General features: G+C 33.0%; 1 protein-coding gene across 1 annotated transcript in view; it reads right to left on the reverse strand.

Moving 5' to 3' along the window:
- Positions 1-16,308, reverse strand: part of LOC133184338 (neurogenic locus notch homolog protein 1-like) — a 90,630-nt gene that overhangs the window by 19,938 nt on the left and 54,384 nt on the right. Inside the window, exons 29-31 of the mRNA XM_061319371.1 lie at positions 16,002-16,163; positions 5,484-5,790; positions 5,187-5,286 (exon numbers count right to left, since the gene is read on the reverse strand). Of these exons, the coding sequence (XP_061175355.1) occupies positions 5,187-5,286; positions 5,484-5,790; positions 16,002-16,163 (569 nt within the window). The remainder of the gene's footprint in view (positions 1-5,186; positions 5,287-5,483; positions 5,791-16,001; positions 16,164-16,308) is intronic.

The following is a 16,308-nucleotide window of genomic DNA, read 5'->3' on the forward strand; positions in this document are numbered from 1 at the left end:
TTGTCATGGGCGTATATTCCGGAAATGGTTACCGTAAATCTTTTTTTAAAAATCACATGAGTCAATCACGTGACGCCTTGCAATCGCTTCCTTAACAAAACATAAATTTTGGTCAACTTTGAAGTGACCTTGAGACCATGCCCTTTGCCCACGGGTGATGCCTTGAGCAATTTTTAATCTACAACATATCCTACCCTTGTTTGTATGTTTTGTGATAATCTGCTCAGTGGTTCTTGAGAAGATTTTTTTTAGCAACCAGTACTTTTGTTTTTACTTTCCTAATTATCTCCCCTTGTTTAAGGGTCACATCCCTAGTTTTAGTATAACAAGAGCCCTTGGGCCAAGGATACCCCATGACAAATTTGACAAAAACTGGCTTATGGGTTCTTGAGATATAGCCCATATTCTAAAAAGTTTATGCACACCTCACAAATGGCCATAGCATTAGCTCTTTGAGCCTTTGGCTCAGAAGAGCTAAGGAATGGACTATGGTGGGTATACATGGTGTAATGACGTATGTAAGAAAATAAAATAGAAATTTTAAATCACAAAGAAACTTGCTGATTTATAGCAGAGCTTTTTAATTTTAATAACAGTATATGATTATAGAAGAAAGGGTAATTACTAAAGATCCGGTCACCTTTTCAAACTACAGGTATAATCATCAATCATCCCGGTCCCCTTCTGATTTCAATGATGATTCAGTTGCTTATTTACATTATGATTTAAGATTATTAAATAAAATGAATTTACAAAGTTCTGTAATTTTAATTTTGTAAATAATGTTGGTTAAAGAAATACACACTATATAAATGCTGATTTTTTTTTATAGGAAACAAAATTAAATGGTTTGAGAAACATGGTGTGTAATGAAAATATAATACTTTCCACAAAGTTTTACTAAATAAGTCGCTGTAAGTACAAAACAATTTGCAAGATCTGCACTTAAAAATTCAGTCTTTTCATGAATATTGATGAAGGAAGTGCGCTAACAGTATATAGACACGCATGTCTGTAGGAAATCACGTTGCATTTTGACAACGATTATGAATAAAAGGTTAATATCTGTCATAACAGAGTAGATGGTTAATTAATACTGGTTGCTTTAAAAGATAAATATCTTAAAGTGTTAGACGTATGCTATTCATGTCAAAATTTATTTGTATACCAAACGGCCTACCTCGTTTTCTTGACGCCATTTTTGTTTATCAGTCTAAAAGTAGCGAAGCATTAATTTAAAAAGAGGCATTACTTTCCTGGCAGGAAAATAAATAATTATAATTTGATATCTTTATATAACCTGTTCATTTTCAATTGTGTAATTTACAGTATTTTCCAAACTTTAATTGGTAAACAGAATAAATAATTTCCAACTTTACTCTTAACTGACACCAGTTAAAGCATGTATAACTTTAATACATGGTGATAAGATGACAAATTTATAATTATACTGTGCAGGCTAGTTTCTTCATCTCTGCCTCGTCTCCCTCGCTATCATCACTGTTAAGAGGTTAAATTACTATGTTTACAGATTTTTCGGAGTATTTCTTGCTGACAGTTCAAACTTAAAAGCTTGAATATTTAACTTCATACAAAATCAGTGATTTGGTCGTCTATAATCCAGGTAAGCTAATTTGTTACGCATATATTTTAGTAGGATTAACGTATACAGCTGACCAGCCATTGTTGCCTATGACGTATCATGGTCACATGATAGCTATCTAATTAACTTGGATGTAGTGCATGTGATCCCCCCCCCCCCTTTTTTAAATGATGTAATAATAGTAATGTTAGGTTACATGGTGTAACTTTTTATTTTATCCACAACAGTGTATAATCATTCTGAGTCAATGACTGTAATATTTTGCTATATATGTGTGAGCTTGGAGCAGGTTGATTTTTCTATCAAATAGGGTCAATGACTGTAATATGTTATCATGCATTGTGGTGATTTGGAGCGGGTTGATGAAGTTTGTTTATTCACAGTTTTATTTTGTTTTATATGAATGTTCTATTCGCAGAGTTGTACCTAAGTCACTTAATTGTAAATGTATATACTTGTGAAACAAGGGTAGATTGATATATTTTGATAACATAAACATGACTGAGATAATTCGAACTGAGTTAGAGTTTGGTAAAAGATTAATAAAGTATGTCATTTGTAAATCAGCACTTAAGTATACATCCTAAGACTATAACTGTGTCAAATAGTAAGTAATTGTTGTTTGTTTAGTGTTATTTAGTTGATATAATACCTGTGAAATAGTCTAAATTTCTGTTGTCACGTTGTTTGACAGTTTCGCTCTTCATTACGATGTACTTCCGGTTTAGAAACTTGTTAAAGTAATTGATAAATTTATCCTTGCATTTGTAATATAACCGATAAATATATCGAGTTTGAATGGCGGTATCTTATAAATGACTGTATTTTTAGATAGACTGAATATTGTTTTACGTTTAATTTGTTTTGTTTTAATTATTTATTGTGAAATATATTTTTATTTAATTGATAAATATGTAAAAATTCATTATTTCATACTTGTATAGAATATTTGGTGACACTTGTTCACGTGAAAGATCGTGATGTTTTACAATTGACCAATCAGATTGTTCGATATAATTGATCATTAAATGATAATCCAATGAAATTTCATAATTAATAATTCTGTTAATATCCGTTATTTTCCAGCATTTTCCGTTATTTTCTGTCATAGAGTCATATAAAAGTTAGACGCTGAGAATTTTTAGTCACTCTTCTGCTTATTTTGATTTGGTAGGTCCGTTTTACGGAACTCTCAGATTTTTTTTTAAGGATTTTATTTTAACTTTTATTTTGTCTATCTTTTATTTTTATTTATTTATTTATTTTATTTAGGAATTTATTTTATTTTTGATTTATTTAGTTAGGATAGACTTTAACCGACTAGGACATTAAATAGTAAAATACTATTGTCCGCTATTGGTTGTTTTAAAGACTCAACAGTCTATGACTGAGTAGTCTTCTTTAGTAATTAATTTATCTAGGATTATTTTATTTTACATTTTTACTCTATTTTATTTCATTTTTATTTTAATGCAAACTATGTAACTAAAGTTATACGTTTGCTATCTTTCTCTTTTATGATGACTAAAGTTGATTTGTTCAACGAAAGTCAATTATTTATTTTATTTTCTTATAGTAATTTAATTATTCTAGATAGTAAATTTCTCTTCAATTATTTTTTTTTTAATAGAAATTATTTTATTAGAGTACAGGTAACTCTCGAAACCTCGAAGTCCGCAGGACCGAGGAAAAACTTCGAGAGATCAAGAGTTCGAGTTTTCAAGAGTCCGGAATTTTCCGGGTTTGTTGCAGGTTTTAAAATTAGTCTTACCGGATGTAATGATTTTCATGCAGTGCTAACCTTTTACACGTGGTTTTTATAAAACAACGATATTTTTTCGTATTTCAGATGAATATTTCATTAAACTGAGTAAAGCAAAAAATGCATATCGTCATATCATGTATATTTATTTATTCTTTGTAATACGGACATCATACTACGCATTCGTTACATGAAAACGAGATTTTACAGCGTCGTACATAGCATTGACTATTCCAAACATGATCATTGAACGCAGTTCTATAAGTATTTGTCCAATACTAGTCGTCATATTGACATTGAGGCTGTTTCTGCTTTTTTCATATTTCGTTTAACTTTGACACTGACTCGAAATAAAAATTAAATAAGTGTTTTGTCTTTTAATAAATTACCACTTTTCAAAGACACTGCGTCTCTAAATTATCGTAAGACAGTCGATGATAATTATTTTAATAGCATATAGGCAAAATATGATTCATTATAAATCAATTATCACCTTGCAGCATAAGTTTCACCTGAATAAACATTCTGTTCCTCGAGACCTGCGTCTTCTGCCTGAGGCCATTTAAATGTCCAGGTAAAGGTGCTAATTATATAATCTTGTATACACATAGCCACTTCGAGGTATCGAGGGTAAATTCTTATAGAATATGCATAGCGGGACTGCATTTTGACTTCGAGGGATCAAGGGTTTCGAGAGATCAAGAGTTCGAGAAATCAAGAGTAAATTTGCTTAGTTATATAGTGGAAAAATTCGGGACCGGAGACTCACTTCGAGCGATCAAGAACTTTGAGAGATCGAAGTTCGAGCCATCAAGAGTTACCTGTACTTGGGAATTTTTAAACGTTGCTTCTCGATAAACTTACTTATGATAATTAGAGTTATCTTTCTTCGCCCTTAGTGTTTACAAGCTAACCTGTTAAATACAGTAATGCTTGTGTTAGGTTTAACAAGTCAAAGTTATAAATAACCACGACTTGTGTCCTTATTTAATAAAGTATTTTAGGAGTTTAACAAGCTAACCTGTTAAATACAGTAAAGCTTGGTGTTAAGTTTTACAAGTCAAAGTTATAAATAACTACGACTTGTTGTCACATATTTTTATACGCATAGGAATAGATACGTTAGATTTTGGGGGTGGTTTTTCAGTCTGTTTTATTGTACGATTCTAATTATTTATTTTAACTAAACATTTATTATAATTAGCTTGGTATGAATGTGGTGTGAATGTCGTCGTTTAAATAAATTGTTTGTTGATAATGCACTTAATAAATTTAATTGTTTAATGTTTATAATCTTATGTCTTCTTTGCGAATGGTACATTTATTAAAGGAGTTGAGCGAATTATTAATTCCATGAAAATAATTTCTAGCAGAACCGCTAGCGTTACATTGGATTTTTAACTGAGGGGTTTTTATTTTAATCAATGATGTTTAATTACCATGGTATTTCTGCAATAAAAACACCAAAATTGATAAAATATGATCATGAAGAACATAATACACTTTTAAGTAATTGAGAAACATGGGACAAGTCCTTTAAACTTTGGACTCCCTTTGTAGCCCCATCACTGCCCAGAGAGCCATGGATTGAACAATTCAACCATGTTAAACAAGGTACCATCTTGTTTTTATTGAGAGATTTTTATGATATTTTGTTTAGTTACACTTAATTTCTGTTGTGCATCATCTATCATCAAATCAGATGGTGGGCCTTCTTGTTGCAAGAGGAAATATTTCCTTGACTTCTAAGTTACTGGAAGATGTATTTGTATTTTCTTAAGATTTAGCATCAAAATGTCAAATGGAAACACTTCTTTTTACCTCAGGTTGATATTCTGGTTTGTTAGTGTCTAAATCCTCTTTAAGCATGGTTTCTGTTTGCAGAACTTTTGAAGGCTCTTCATTATCTGTTACAGTTGAGCTGGTGACAAGGAAACAATTGAGCAAAACACAGATGATTAATTGTTTATCATAATGCTAAATCAATTCTGTCATCTCATTCAAGGGTATCATTAAAAACATTTGTGAAATACATACATCTACTATGTTATCACTACACAGCATATAATATTTCTTTGAATGTACTATGTGAAATAAAGATTTCCTGGCAATACCCACCTGACATCTGGAATATCCACTTTAACATCTAGATCTGAGGGTTCTGCAGCTCTCTTTTTCCTTCTTGCTCCCCCGCACTGATTAAGTTGTACTCTTAGAGATACAAAGCACTCATTGACATTTGCTTTCCTGCAAAGATTTGCAAAACGGGAGGCTAATGCAATGAGCCTCTGTATTATCCGAACCCTTATGTTTGCCAATGCTGCATTTAAAGCAGCTGGAACATTGCAATCCAAATTCATTCTGTATGTGAGGGTGAATATAAATGTCTGCTGCCTTATAGCTGGAGCCGCAGTTGTTACAGTGGCTGAAACATAAAGATAACAGGATTATCATTCATTCAAATTTCATCCACCAAAGAAATTTTGGGGAGTATAAATTACACAAAATAAATGCATAGAATCCTACAGTGTAATTTATAAATTTGGAAAGTTAGTACAAAGATTTTCTATTACAGTGCTGAGTTAAGGGTCTTCCACACACCTTCATCTTATTTTGACTATTACTGAACATCACTTTTAACCCACACATCCATCATTAAACAAAAGGCCCATTGGCCACAATGCTGACCTGAGTCACTCTGGCCCTGCTGTTCTTCATCTTCAGCACATTTTTTTTTCCTTATATATTCCTACGTAAATCATTGATCAAAAATGACTTAACGTAGGTCGCGGGTTTGCTGACGTCGTTAAAACTGTATACGCAATTTGTATGATTTGGACAGCTTTCTTGTGCACATTGGATTATGACGTCACAATGAAAAAGAAATCTGCGATGATTTTTTTCTTCTTATGAAGTATATCATTATTTAGCTATATTTTTTGTTGGAATTGGTAGTTTAGTGTTCTATCATTTAAGAAGTTTTTGTTGGAATTGGTAGTTTAGTGTTATATCATTTAAGGAGCAAACTTATCATAAACTACTTATAATTGTAACGGGGACCGTTACAGATGTTCCCCAAACGCTCCCCAACTCCCTTTTGGTGACTTTTTTCCTGTAAGCTTCATTAAATAAGGCAATGAAGTATATTGGTCATTTTTTGCATTTCACGCGCGCGCACGTGCATGCATGTGCAGGATGACCATGTCATCCCGTCTATACTATATATGCATCTTTATATTCTCAGTATCAAAACATTTCATCAAAAAATATATAAGTTCCGGCTAAATCAAGCATATTGGTCATCTTAGCATTGCGCGCATGGCACATGCATGCATGTTCATAATGACCATGCCATTTTGTGTACAATTATAATATGTCTGTTAATTCATAGTATCAAAGCTTTTCATCAAAAAATATAAAAGTTACAGCTATATTAAGTATATTGGTCATTTAACACATTGCTTGCGCGCGCATGTGCATGCATGTGCATGATGGCCAAATCATCTTGTCTACACTTTTAATATATCTATATGTTCTTAATATCAAAGCTTTTCATCAAAAAATATAAAAATTACGGCTATATTAATTATATTAGTCATTTAACACATTGCATGCGCGCGCACGTGCATGCATGTGCATGTTGACCATGTCATCTTGTCTACTCTTTCTATATATATAAATGTTTTGAGTATCAAAGCATTTCATCAAAAAGTATAAAAGTTACGATATTATCAAGTAAATTGGTCATTTTACGCTTTTGCGCGTGCACGCACGCGCATGCATGTGCATGTTGACCATGTCATCTTGTTCACACTTTTAATATATCCTTATATTCTGAGTATCAAAGCATTTCACCAAAAAATATAAAAATTACAGCTATATCAAGTATATTGGTCATTTTACCCATTGCACGCGCACGCACGTGCGCGCAAAATGACCTTTGTTCCGCAAATCTACATAACATGCCTATTAACCCTAAAAAGGTTTTAACTCAATTGGATGAGCAGTTTCCGAGAACACTTGCGGACAAAAAAGTACCGGAGAAGAAATAAGAAGAAAAAAGAATAATAATAATAACTAGAAACTCATTGCGAGCAATGAGAGGTCTTCCGTCCAATTCTGAAAATAAAAACGAAAATTCAAGCTTAAAAAGTGATAAAAGAAATTCAGACATCCTGGAGATTTAACCCTGGTCGTCAGCGTGAAAATCCAACGTGCTAACCATTAACCATTCACCTTTTTGCATCACTTCCTGTCACGATCGGAAGTAACGGCGATAGAAGATTTTCTCACGATTCAAATAAACTGATGACTGACTATCAGTCCTGAAAGTTTTAGACTTCAGTCCTTTATTGTGGCCGAGCAATATTGTTAGAACAAATTCTAATTTTGAGGACAGGTAAACACGCGACCGAAAGTGAATTTTATAAAATCTCTGACTTTTCTCTAGACATTTGCAGTATCTTCAACATACATAAAATTATTTCAAGTACTTTATCGATAAGCAATATTTATGAGAATGTTAAATATCAAAATAACGTAGTTTATCTCCTAAAACCAGAAGTTGACGTTTTTATTTCCGGTGGGACCAACATCTTTCGAATCTGAGAAAAAGATGCAATAAAGTGATGCAATTTTTAATTAAAAAAAGAAAAGTTGAAATTTTCTATTTCTTTGATCACTTCCTGTTACGACCGGAAGTGACGGCTGACGCTCTTAACCCAAATGGTTTTGCCTTCATCTTAAGGTCTGTTGTTCAAATAAGTTTGGTGTCTTAATCTCTCACCGTTTCCGAGATCTTGCTCAGACAACTTCTCATTTTGAGGACAGGAAAACACGCGACCGGAAGTGAATTTTACAAAGATATTTGATGTTACTCTAGATATTTGCAGTCTAAATAACATATTTAAAATTCATTTCAAATACTTTATCTACAAAGGATATTGATGGGAAAGAAAAATATTCAAATTATGTAGTTTTTCTCTTATAACCGGAAGTTGTCGTTTTTATTTCCGGTGGGACCAACATCTTTCGAATCTGAGAAAAAGATGCAATAAAGTGATGCAATTTTTAATTAAAAAAAGAAAAGTTGAAATTTTCGATTTCTTTGATCACTTCCTGTTACGACCGGAAGTGACGGCTGACGCTCTGAACCCAAATGGTTTTGCCTACATCTTAAGGTCTGTTGCCCATATAACTTTGGTGTCTTAATCTCTCACCGTTTCCGAGATCTTGCTCAGACAACTTCTCATTTTGAAGACAGGAAAACACGTGACCGGAAGTGAATTTTACAAAGATATTTGACGTTACTCTAGATATATGCAGTCTAAATAACATATTTAAAATTCATTTCAAATACTTTATCTACAAAGGATATTAATGGGAAAGAAAAATACTCAAATTATGTAGTTTTTCTCTTATAACCGGAAGCTGACGTTTTTGTTTCCGGTGGAACCAACATATTTCGAAACTACAAAAGAGATGCAATAATGTGATGTAAGTATTGACTTAAAAAAAGAAAGTTGAAATTTTACGATTTCTTTGATCACTTCCGTAATCGACCGGAAGTGCCGACGACGAACGAAAATGCGATTCTGCAAATTTAGAAGTCACGTTCTATGCTCTCCAATAAGTCTCCAGTTCATATCATTAGCCATTCTTGAGAAAAAGGGGCGACAAAATTTCATTTTAAAATCAGGAAATTGCCCGTAACTTGGAACCAAAATGGAATTTTCCAAATTTTCCTTGTGATGAACAAAGTTCATACAATGACTGATTTTTCCTGAAAGTTTCATTGAAAACGACTGAATACTTTTCGAGAAATCGCGTGCACAAAATTTTGTCAAAAAAAAGAATAATAATAATAATAATAATAATAATAATAATAAGAAACAGTAGAATCACTATAAGGTCTTCCGTGAAGACGGAAGACCTTAACTAGACGAGCTTGTTGCAAAGCAACAAATAAGTCTTCCGTCTAAATTTTAAGGAGATGAGATCGAGTTCGGGAGACATCTACAGTCATATGAGCAAGAATGAGCCATTTACCATTACTTCCGGTGTGACCGGAAGTGACGTCATTTTGACGACTTTTGATGATCTCCTTAGCTGCTACTTGTCGTTTTGACGTGCATGCACGTGCGCGCAAAATGACCTTTGTTCCGCAAATCTACATAACATGCCTATTAACCCTAAAAAGGTTTTAACTCAATTGGATGAGCAGTTTCCGAGAACACTCGCGGACAAAAAAGTACCGGAGAAGAAATAAGAAGAAAAAAGAATAATAATAATAACTAGACGAGCTTGTTGCAAAGCAACAAATAAGTCTTCCGTCTAAATTTTAAGGAGATGAGATCGAGTTCGGGAGACATCTACGGTCATATGAGCAAGAATGAGCCATTTACCATTACTTCCGGTGTGACCGGAAGTGACGTCATTTTGACGACTTTTGATGATCTCCTTAGCTGCTACTTGTCGTTTTGAACAACTTTGCTTCTATGATGCTATACAAATTCTCAATACTTTTTGAGTTATCAGGAAAACACTTTTGGCCCCTCTAGCTCCCTGATTTTAGGGGCCAGCCCCTTATTGTTGGTATCTTTTGAAAGATCGTATCATTCTACACAACTTTTGCTCTATATGTTTTAACAAAATATTTACAGGTAAAAAGATATTGTAGAAAAAGTGTTAGAAATTTTAAAAATCCCGATAGGACTTTTTTCGGGCCATAGCGAACGACGAAGTACGGCACTTTCGGGGAAAAAGAAATGCGTATGTCACATCTACACATAATGCTCTATCATCGCTGAAAAATTTCATGCTTCTACCAGGAAGCCCTTTTGGGGAAACTGCCGGACAAAGTGACCCTCCGAAAATCACTAAATCGCGGAAAGCTCGGAACCGGAAGTGACGTCATCAAAACAAAAAAATATACATCTAGATTTTTTAATCTTCTATCAGACCTGTAAGTTTCATGAAAATCGAGCGAGCCGTTTCCGAGAACTCGCGTGCACAAAATCGGTAAGAAAAAAAACAATAATAATAATAACAAAAAATAGTGGAAAAGAAACCAAAGAAAAACAAGAAGGTCTTCCGCTGAAGACGGAAGACCTTAATAATAACAAAAAATAGTGGAAAAGAAACCTAAGAAAAACAAGAAGGTCTTCCGCTGAAGACGGAAGACCTTAATAAAACAAAAGAGAAATCATTGCTCTTAGACAAATTACTAGTCATTAAACATTTTTCGATGTTTTCGTAAAAGTCTATTTTTAAAAAAAAAAAAAAAAAAAAAAAAAAAAAAAAAAAAAAAAAAATTGCTCCTCTAGCAGGGATCGAACTCAAAACCCTTGGTTTGAAAGGCAGGTGCGCTAACCATTAGGCCACGCATTCCAATAACATTAGTAAGTTAAAATGTTTAGGTCTATAGAATAAATGCAAGCGTATTTTTAGAATCGGTAGGGGAAGAAAGAAGTTCCGTAAAAGGAAATAGTTCCTGAACTTGCAAGCAGTATATAAAATAAGGAGGGACGGGCTGCGTGAGAAAACGTTAACACTGTTCCCTAATGAAAATGTATTAGTGGACTGTAGCCCGATTCATCGATATTGTGAGCATGCTGAATTTTTTGTAAATACATGTAGCTTTTTTGAAAGCTTAAAAGATCGGGTTCGGATTTTAACATTTCTGACTGAATATCCTGAAATAAATATGAAACATTTAAATAAGCATTTCTTTGGGTTAAATTAAATATATGTAGCACAAATTAAACTCCCAACATGCATTTTTAGAAGGGAAACACGACAATGAAAGCGAGAATTGTTTTTAATATACAGAAAATCGCTATTTCAGGAAACTGATTAATTCCAAATAAAAATCAAATAAATTCCACATGTGAAAGAAAGAGAGAATGCTCGTTATTAAAATGTCATATCATATCAGGAGAATCGAATGCTATTAACGACATCTGAAGAAATAGCCGATAAAAGGTTTAGATCATTTCTTCGTTCACCTGCACTTTAATTTCAAACACAACAAAACTTAAAGTTTTTGACGTGAAACTTCGTGACTTTTATCAACTTATAAGACTCACCGTAAAACTCTCCAGAAAGTTTCTCTGAGGTCTATACTACATTTGTATCAAATTTGGTGTCGATCCGAGGTCTGGTTTGAATGTTACAGAAATATTCTACGTTGTTGTTGATGTAATTTTTTTTTTTATTAAGAAGGGGTTGGGTTTAATTATATATTTTATGCCTCTTTTAAACTAAGAATTGTAACTACTTCCACATCCTTAAGCCTGATTGTGACCTTTGGGTCAAGGTCAAAAGTCAAGGTCATTTAAAAAAAATTCTTTACTTTCTATATTTTAACCTGATACTGTAGCTGGATGCATGTCCTTAGTTTCAAATTTAACCTAAGGTCATGTTTGCCGATAATTTTCATTATTCTTTTTTTTTTCTTGGAGAGAGGGAGAGAAGGACAATAAAACGCTTTAGAAAGTTCCTGTAGGTTCTTAGCTACAACTCCGTGAAATCTTATATCTATCTGAAGTGTGACTTAAAATTAAGAGAAAGATTCCACATTGCTCTCGGGGTGAATTTTTTCTTTCAATTTTTTCCCCAAAAAATTTGTAATTTCTACATTTTCAGAGAAAGATGATAAAACTCTGCAGGAAGTTACTTTGGCGTCTTAGCTACAGTTCTCTAAAGTTTTGTGTCGATCCGATGTGTGAATTCAATTTTACAAAGATATTCCATGTTGCAACTGCTGTGATTTTTTTTTTTTCGAAAAAGGGGGGGGGGGGGGCTAATATAATAATCATTAGCCTGTTACAAACTGGGAGTTGTAATTAACTCTCCACTTCCTCAGTAAACATTCTGACCTTCATGTCAAGGTCATAGGTCAAGGTCAAAGTTCAAGGTCAAAGGTCAAGGTCATACAGGCAGGTGGAAAGATCCACTAAACAGAGGTATTTCAAGAGATTTCGCTCAGAAAGGTTAAAGAAGTTAATTATTACTAGACGAGCTTGTTGCAAAGCAACAAATAAGTCTTCCGTCTAAATTTTAAGGAGATGAGATCGAGTTCGGGAGACATCTACGGTCATATGAGCAAGAATGAGCCATTTACCATTACTTCCGGTGTGACCGGAAGTGACGTCATTTTGACGACTTTTGATGATCTCCTTAGCTGCTACTTGTCGTTTTGAACAACTTTGCTTCTATGATGCTATACAAATTCTCAATACTTTTTGAGTTATCAGGAAAACACTTTTGGCCCCTCTAGCTCCCTGATTTTAGGGGCCAGCCCCTTATTGTTGGTATCTTTTGAAAGATCGTATCATTCTACACAACTTTTGCTCTATATGTTTTAACAAAATATTTACAGGTAAAAAGATATTGTAGAAAAAGTGTTAGAAATTTTAAAAATCCCGATAGGACTTTTTTCGGGCCATAGCGAACGACGAAGTACGGCACTTTCGGGGAAAAAGAAATGCGTATGTCACATCTACACATAATGCTCTATCATCGCTGAAAAATTTCATGCTTCTACCAGGAAGCCCTTTTGGGGAAACTGCCGGACAAAGTGACCCTCCGAAAATCACTAAATCGCGGAAAGCTCGGAACCGGAAGTGACGTCATCAAAACAAAAAAATATACATCTAGATTTTTTAATCTTCTATCAGACCTGTAAGTTTCATGAAAATCGAGCGAGCCGTTTCCGAGAACTCGCGTGCACAAAATCGGTAAGAAAAAAAACAATAATAATAATAACAAAAAATAGTGGAAAAGAAACCTAAGAAAAACAAGAAGGTCTTCCGCTGAAGACGAAAGACCTTAATAATAATAAGAATAAGAAACAGAGTAAAAACAATATGTTCCCAAACTCCGTTTGGGGAACATAATAATGAAGGTTTTTTTTTACAATTTGAGTAGTTGATACAATAATTAGATATTACTTTTGTTGGAACTTGTAGTTTAGTGTAATATATTTATGGAACAAACTGAGTTATAACAAATAATGAAAGCTTATTACGATTCGAATGATCGACACCAGAAGTGTTTTTTTTTTTTTATCAAAAGCTGAAATGGATAATAAATGAACGTATTTAAACAGTTTGTTTTATTAATAAAAAAAAATCATTTATTTTTATAAACAATAACAAATACACCTGTTACAGCAAAAGTGTGTATTTAATTTTTAAAAAGGACATTTTTAAAATATACACTGTACCTACAAGATTAACACAAATTAAAACTGCTAAGGTACTATGAAACATAAAGACAATTTTTGAGCAACATTGACCTCCTATAAGTAACAGCTTACAATGTTGTTAACTACATATTGTTTTAGTTTTAAATTTTTATACGTTTACTTCATAAATCAAGATAAGAATTTTTTGAGTATATCTCTTGTCTGTAAGAGAACATTCACATGGGACTTCTTGCAAGAATGATGAAAAATTGGTAGGGAATCCAGTGGAAATGTACATGTAAATAAAATAATATGCTTGCATCGAGAATTAACGTTACAGGTTAAATCTATTATCAAAGAGAGAAAAAGTTCTGCATCGAAGAAATGAATGGTCTAAAATTACAACATATAGGCCATAAGGGGGTAATCGGCACCTGTGTGTTATTTCGTCTAATCAAAAAAAAAAACACAAGGTTTTTTTTAAAGTTTAATTGTGCTAAAAAGTGCATCAGGCCTGTGAGAACTGGGGTATATATGTACTACACACCAGAAAACAAAGCTGGTTGTGTCCGTCAACATCTTCGCTTGCCAATGTCTCCAGTCCACTCCGCACCCCATAAATGCGGAGTGGACTGGAAACCCTTGGCTAGCGAAGAAGCTCCTTAAAAATTGTCTGATGACGATGACTTTTTTTTCATACTTGTCTATAATTATTTGTTTGTCCCCCCCCCCCCAACAAAAATTAAAAAAAAACAAACACTGAAACTATGTACCTGTGTATCTATAAAAACTGTTCACCAACTGTTAAATATGATGTTTTGCAAAAACTTTGACAATGCTGAACAATTCAACGACGAAAAATTGGACGTACAAAAAATTTCAGTAGTCCAATGGAAATTTGTGATATTTTCAGACAAAGCACAAGATATGTAACTATTTTATATTTTTAACTAAAGAAAATAAAAATTAAAAAAAATCACCCATATAGAACTAGCTCCGGATGCGTAAAAAATATATTTTTTTAAAATATATACTGATACTGAAAACATATTGTTTGTAGCCGGGACGATATTTGACGGAAAATCATTTATTAACAATTCAAGTTATCGTAGATTTAAGCACCCTGCTGAATGTTCTAAATAAAAACTTGCCATATATGCCGTTTTTTGCCAGCACGCTAAAAACAATACAAAGCAAAATGTAAGGATACTTTTAATCTAAGAAAAAGAAAAGAACACAAAGCATAAGGAAGAGAAAAGGCATGAAAACAACACATAAAGAAAATAAATGGAAAGAAAGAAACTAAAGGACTGATTGTTATTTTATGTCCCTTGCGAGAATTTTCACTAATATGAGACGTACAAAGAACATACGAATTAAGACAAACATGTCTAAAAATCATTTCATTGGTATTGATTTATTATGATACAATTAATGGGTCATTTGAAAGCAGATAAACATGAATTTCTTCTTTTTTAATTTTTTTATCTTGTTTTTCTGCACTCTAGACCGGATCGATATTTTATGTGTCATTCTTAAAAATGTTACATTTTATGATATAAATGCAATTATCCACAATTAAATTACGAGAAAACTAACCAGAAGTCATATTAATTTTTTTCACATAGATTTATTTCAAATCAATTCTGTGTTAAATTACCAAAGGGAAAACAATTTCGTCTGCACCATTTAAAAGTTATTGATATTTTTTAAAAAAAAGTCTTGCCTCAAAACGAGCCAAAAACCAGTTTTCCCTATATACATGTAATTCAATAGAATAAAGTTGAAAATGTTACGACAAGAATGGCACGTTTGGTAATTATTTAAATTAAAACAACGCAGACGAATTTTATAAAATTTTCAGAGAATGTAAATTGAAGGTAGAGGATTCATATAACTAATTTTCATGGTATGTTTTTGGGCACTTTTAAAAGGTCTGCAAACCTGCGACCTACGTTAAATCATGTCTCTGCTGTTCTTTAGATTTCCCCTATATATTTCTGTGTAAAACTTCTATCACATAAGTCTGTCGAGCAAAAAATTCTCAATATATCTTGAGCAGACTATATCTTCTTGTGCCCAGAATAGTTTGACACTATCTTTGACTGTGTAACATCAAAATCAATTGGGATCATCCATTCTTCTGGGGACAACAGTGTACCAAGTTTTGATGTTTGTCAAGGAAAGAGTTCTCTAAATATGAAGTGGACATCACATGGTCTTAGGACTGACCCACACACACACAAGCAAAGCAACATGCTCCCTTCTTTCAAAAGGTAACAATTTTTTTTTTTAAATGCAATTCATGAAAGCTTAGTTCTTACAACTCACAAGCAAAACTAGAAGTACATTACTGCAATGCAAAATTTTTGGAATGAGCTATGTCTTTACTTTGTTGGTTGTAATACCTTAAGATAAAATGGAATCAACGAATAGTGTGAAATTACCTGGTTGTGGGTAACACCTTGAAGACTTGGATCCGTATGTGATGAACCCTGAAGGACATTTGATGCAATATTGTGAGATAGTTCTGTTTGTGTAGAAATCTTTTGGACATTCCGAACAATTCCCAGAAGTTCTGTCATACTCTGTGCCATCCTCACAAGATACTGTTCAAAAGTGATAAAGATACAAGACTGATCTCTCCATTTACTATTCCAGATTACAACACATACAGAAATATATACATGCAAAACCAAGGGTCTCTATCAAAACTTAAATTAGTTACTAGCAGAATTTAACTTTGGTCTTAGT

This window comes from Saccostrea echinata, unplaced genomic scaffold (assembly GCF_033153115.1).
Source record: "Saccostrea echinata isolate AGI-Se365-2 ecotype Australia unplaced genomic scaffold, CSIRO_AGI_Sech_v1 ptg000010l, whole genome shotgun sequence".
NCBI classification, from domain to species: Eukaryota; Metazoa; Mollusca; class Bivalvia; order Ostreida; family Ostreidae; genus Saccostrea; species Saccostrea echinata.